Raw genomic sequence first — 5810 nt, forward strand, 5'->3', positions numbered from 1 at the left:
AAAATTTATATAATGGAACCAAACATCTATCTTAAAGATAATAGTACACCCATTGTATTAAAATCCTGGATACGCCTCTGGTCGTGTTTGTTAGAGAATACTTTATTTCTTAATATAGATTTTTTCAGCGCGAATTTAAATTTATTCGGGCTCTAATACAGATACTGAAGAGCGACTGAGAAAAAAAAAAAGAAGATAACAAGCACATATAATGACAAGTACATCAAGAGAAGTTCAAAGGCAGTGCTGATCATGAATGATAAGATACATATTCCTGTGACTCTCCTCCATATACCCCCTTACCCTCAATCCTTTTTCTCTCTCTCTTTCATAAATTCACTTAAATAATTAAGTTTCATAGTTTTAGCTGATTCAAGAAAGTTGACTTCTTCCCAACAATCACAGGTTCATTACTTAATTCAAACTCTTTCTGTAGTTATAGTTTTGTTTTTCCTAATGTGATTAGTAGAAATTTAATCAGGTGTCTTGGCAATAATTGTGTTAGAAAATTGCATTGAAGAAACTATTGATGTTGCTACTAATTAGTGGTTTGGTTAATCAATACTTGAATTCTGTTCTTGCTTTTGATGCTTTACTGCTTCTTGTAATTTTCATTGATGAGTTCTTGAGATCATTTGAATAACTTACTGTAGTCTATAATACTTTAACTATCTATAAAGAAATTTCTGTTGTGCTTTATCAAAGTGTAGGGAGTTCGGTACACAAGGCATCCCGCATTCACGGGACTGCATCCCAAGGGGTGTGTAGACATCCTATCCTAATGCAAGTATTAGTGGCTGCTTCGACGGCTCGAACCCGTGACCTATAGGTCATACCAAGACAACTTTACGTTGCTCCAAGGCTCCCCTTCATGCTTTATGAAGGTGTGAATTGTTTAATTATGCATAATGTATGTTCCGCTACCAGATTCTGGCCAAGGGAATTAGGTATAAGTTTCTAGGAGTTTGGTATAAATAGATATTAGGGATTTCCATTCAAACCGAGTATTTTAGTTGATAAGAACAGATAACTAATCCAATATTTAGCTTATGTTCTTGTCCTGATTTCTTCCTGCAAATGTCATTTGAGTTCTGCAATTACATGATAAAAGATCTTGCACAAAAATATCTTACTTGAAACTGAGGCTTAGATGTGCAGAGCAACTATCTCGAGGGTCGTTCTGATTTGTGAACATGGAAATGGAGAAAACATGTGAATTTTGTATGTTATTGAAGCCAGTGGTGTATTGTGAGTCTGATGCAGCACACCTTTGCCTTTCCTGTGATGCTAAAGTTCATTCAGCCAATGCCCTTTCTAGTCGGCATCTTCGCACCCTTGTCTGCGAGCCATGTGGATACAACCTGGCTTATATTCAATGTTCGGATCATCAAATGTTCATGTGTCGTGACTGTGACCGCCGCCATCATGACCTCTCTTCTCAGCACCAGAGAAAAGTGATCACTAGTTATATGGGGTGTCCTTCTGCTAAGGATTTGGCAGCATTGTGGGGTTTCGGCTTGAATGATTTGGAAAACACTACTCCACCAGATAAGTTCATCTCAACATCAAATGGAACAGTAAATGGAGCCAAGGTCAATCCAAAAATTGTCAAACGGTCTCACTCATCAGCTGGCAGCTCTTCCTTAGCTTCTGAACTTGAATTAACAAGTCCCGTTGTCTCTGCAGAATCAGTAGTGGGATCAAGTAATAACCACAATAAGGTAGAAATCAGTAACTAAATACCTATTTGTTATGCAGCTTTTTCCTGAAATCCTGAATTGACATGTTGGAGACTTTATCATTTTTTCCATATTTTAACTATAATTTCTGATAGTAAGTTGATGGTTTCTGGCGAAGTGATCCGAGGGTTGGTTTTAAATACTAGTATCTCTACATGTTGGGGTTGAATTAAGCATGACATTAGCATACTAAATTAACTATGTCTTTACATCTTGGCTTGCTCATAAATATTGTTGAGATAGATTATCGTAAGTAGGGATATGTATATACGTATGAGGATGAATGCAATTTGGCTTTCTCTAGCTTTCTCCTTTAAGGGATAAATCCGTGTATATGACTGTAGATCATAGCAATAAGTCACCTATGGCCTTCGTACCACTATAATCACTTGCTTTATTTCTTTAGGCGTTATGCTTGCATAAACGGGGGGAGAGCACTTCTTTCATTCTACAACAGATTCTTGACTTGGAAAGACTTCAGCTGACAGAGGGAAGTAACAATTTAACTAGTGGAGAAAGTCAAAATAATGTTTCTTCATTCAAGCATGGTTTTTCGTGGAATATGCATAGCAAATTTGATCGCTTGCAGAGTTCACTTGATCTTGGCCCTGAACTTCAGGATTGGGGCAGTACTCGTGAAATTCCAGTTGCTGAATCTTTTCCATTACTGTTGCCAGATGGAGATTCATTTTGGGAATGTAAAAGTCCAGTTCAGAGTAGTCAGGTTTGCTGCTACTCTTTGTCATTCGCTCCTATATCCCACTTCACACATTTGAGGTTTTATTTCTATGTTCCATGAAACGGCCCATTGCTGATAGCAAACTCCGCCCTCACCCCAAATCGGAAAAGTAACATGAATATCTAAATGCTACTTGTTGTTGGGATGGAGGGAAAAGAAACATTTTCTTGCCATGAAAGAATTGCCGGATCCCGGATAATTTGTTTTGATTAGATGCAATCCTTAGAATTGGGCCTATACTAAAGATAATGTTTTCTCTGGAATAAACTGTAGCCTAAAGTCGTCAAAGTTGAAAGAAACAAGAATGCATACGCAAATATCAAAGATTTAGTTGGTTCCCACAATAGGTGATTTGTTCACCCTTCTGATCATGGAAACGACAACACTAAAGTTAAATCTTATTTCTGTTTCAAGCTGAAGTTTTCATTTTCTGCTGTATCCTGGAATGTTAAGTCCTATCTCGTATAGTTGCCAGCCTAGTTTTTGCTGCATGATGCATGTCTTCTTAACTTCTTTCTTGCTTCTTAAAGTATGTTTTCTGTGTATTTAGTTCATGTTAGAAATTTGATATATAATGAACTCTACACTCACATTTTTCATTAATCAATTCATGTTGGCGATTTGTCTGAAGGGGTGTAACGAACACCGAGAGCCACATCTTTCATTTAGGGGACAGTGTCCACAAACCAGCTAAAGCATAAGACTTCTCATTAATTAATAATCCAACTTGCTTCATAAGCAGGAATTATTTTTCACAATGTCTAGGCCAAAAAACTAGTTTAACTTAAACTTGGAAATTCGAAGAAGCAAGTCCATATGTTTCAGTTGCTGCTGTACTGGCAAAATACTTTATCTTACAGAGCACAATTAGCTACAAAGAGTTTATATGTTCTGTTAAAAGCTTTACCTACAGTCGCTAACGCCTAATATTAAGAAACATACGCAGAAATCTAGTATGATAAATAAACTTTCTTTTTGTAGCGCCATGTACTGATTTCAATCTTGGCATTGATGTGAGGTGATGACTCTAGAATGAAAGTGTTAGCGAGGTCAAACCACTATTTGTCTGTTTCTTCTCCTCTTCCTGTTATGATTTTCCGCGCTATTTGTCTGTTCCTTCACCCCTTTCCTTATGATTGTTAGACATGCGCGCTCTTATGGGCATCTAAATGCGGATACGGTGTTCAGGGATAATGACTTTTCTCTTCTCTTCTCCCTTATGATTATTATACATGCAATTTGATGAGGGATTAGAACCATAAATGCAAATATATATATATATATATATATATATATATATATATATATATATATATATATATATATATATATATATATATATATATATATATATATATATATATATTTGGTTAAAGAGTTTATTCATAATGTACTACAGTACTAGCTTGATCATTTTACGAACTCTGCAGCTTTGGCCTCAAAATCTGCAAGACCTAGGACCTTATGCTGAAGAAGGATGTTTTGACAATTCCGACATGCCTGATGTTGATTTGACCTTCCAAAATTTTGAAGAACTCTTTGGCGAGGAGCAAGATCTGAACAACACATTGCTTAATGAGGAAGATATGACATCCTCATCTATGGAGAATTATTCTTCGATGGATAGATCTTATCATAGCTACGTCAAGAAGGTTGATGTCTGCATTATTTTGTCTTAATTTACAGTTATCTCTAGTATGATTTGTTCTCACTCGACAAAACATCTAGTTTTCTTGTAAATCATTCACAAGGTACTCAAATGTCTCTTTTGAATCTAATTATGTTATTAGAGGTTTTTCTACTGATGACAGGACATATCAACAGCTTCATCAATCTGCAAAAGACAGCCAACTCACTTCGGCCAAAACCATATTACCTCTGATGAACACATTCCCACAATCAAGGATTGTCCTCCACCAATTCGAACAAACTTTTCATCGTTGTCCTTCTCAGCATCAAGGCTGAGCAGTGAAAGCAGTGGTAATGAGTATGTGGATTCACCTGCTTCCAACGAGCAGGAGGTTTCACAGTTGGACAGTAAAGAGAATCTCAATTAGCAATGCACAAAGAAAAGAAGAAGGCTCGGCTGTAAGTACAAGTCTCTTTCTTGATGTTAAATATGTCCATATGCTGTTTCGTAGCTCGTTACTGCATGTTTTAGTTTTGTATTCAGGTTTGAGAAACAAGGTCGGAATACACCTCGAAAAGCCAGGACTAATTTAAAAAAGCATCCAATAAAAGGGAGGATCCTAAAGGTGGACAGATATGAATCTGATGCAGTTAGTATGTCTCGAAGCTTTTAAAATTGCCCTGGTTTAATGTGTGCGACTCGTGTACATACCATCAAGCATCGCTCAGTAACTCAAGACATATGAACATCTGTTGTATGTCCGCTCCTGCTAATTGTTACCTCAGTGTAAAGCCTAATTGTTTCTTCTAGTTTGACGAGAATGCATATAATTTACCATGGTTAAATGATTGAAGCTCACATGCAAGACACATGTCATGTATCTATTGGTTTGGCGTAAACACCTGGTGCGGGTAAGTTTTTACCCTCAAGCAAACTTCTTGGAGAATCATAGATTAAAACTGTTTACTTCTAATATTTCTGCACATTATTACACATTCTTATAGGAATTGACATGGCATACTAAAGACCAGTAAATACTAGAGTACTATGGGATATGTACATGCATATAGCCTACATCTCAAAAGTCTTTCTTTATTATTAAACACCATACCTAATTAAAAATTAATATACACCAAATCAAGATTATATTTAAGATTTCTCATTATTCAAGTATCGTGGTATAAAACGAAATGGAATTTCTAATTGGCTAATCCTTAGATTTCTAATTAGCTAATCCTTAAACTTTTTTGGTGTAAGGAATAGAAAAACTTGATTTCCGTATAAAAATCATACATTGTCTTGTTTCCTGTATATTACTCTATATTAGTAGTACAACATTTGTATTCTATTGTACAACGTTGTATTAAAACTATACGTAATCTTTGGACAACTAAAATTAATGGTCACATTTTCATATTATTTGTTGTGTGGCATAACAGAGTTCAAAGGGTAAAAACTAATTCACACGTAGGGATTATTTCAAACCAATAAAGCATGATACATATTTGCATATAACCTTTCACTTAATCATGATTAATGAATATGTGATTTTACTTCATTAAATCACTCAATCGTAGTAAGTTAGTATTGTAAACACCATGTATCGATAAGTGTGGAAAAATAAATTTTTGAGCCCAGTACACACATAAAAAATGCTAGCTAAGAAGTTGGCTCATTAGGTAGTCCAGGGGCAGATACACCT

The 5810-nt window shown here is 35.7% G+C and overlaps 1 protein-coding gene across 5 annotated transcripts; it reads left to right on the plus strand.

Moving 5' to 3' along the window:
• On the plus strand, positions 218-5081 carry LOC109235189 (putative zinc finger protein At1g68190). Of its 5 annotated transcripts, none has more exons than XM_019401186.1 (6): positions 218-405; positions 1151-1721; positions 2146-2463; positions 3909-4130; positions 4290-4566; positions 4640-5081. In XM_019401186.1, the coding sequence occupies exons 2-5, from the start codon at positions 1194-1196 to the stop codon at positions 4533-4535; spliced, it is 1314 nt and encodes a 437-aa protein (XP_019256731.1). In that variant the 5' UTR covers positions 218-405; positions 1151-1193; the 3' UTR covers positions 4536-4566; positions 4640-5081. The 5 variants fall into 5 exon arrangements, with proteins under 5 accessions (XP_019256731.1, XP_019256729.1, XP_019256728.1 ...); XM_019401184.1 differs by having other exon boundaries at positions 4652-5081; XM_019401183.1 differs by having other exon boundaries at positions 711-1721; positions 4290-5081.

Source organism: Nicotiana attenuata, chromosome 12, assembly GCF_001879085.1.
Source record: "Nicotiana attenuata strain UT chromosome 12, NIATTr2, whole genome shotgun sequence".
Lineage (NCBI taxonomy): Eukaryota > Viridiplantae > Streptophyta > Magnoliopsida > Solanales > Solanaceae > Nicotiana > Nicotiana attenuata.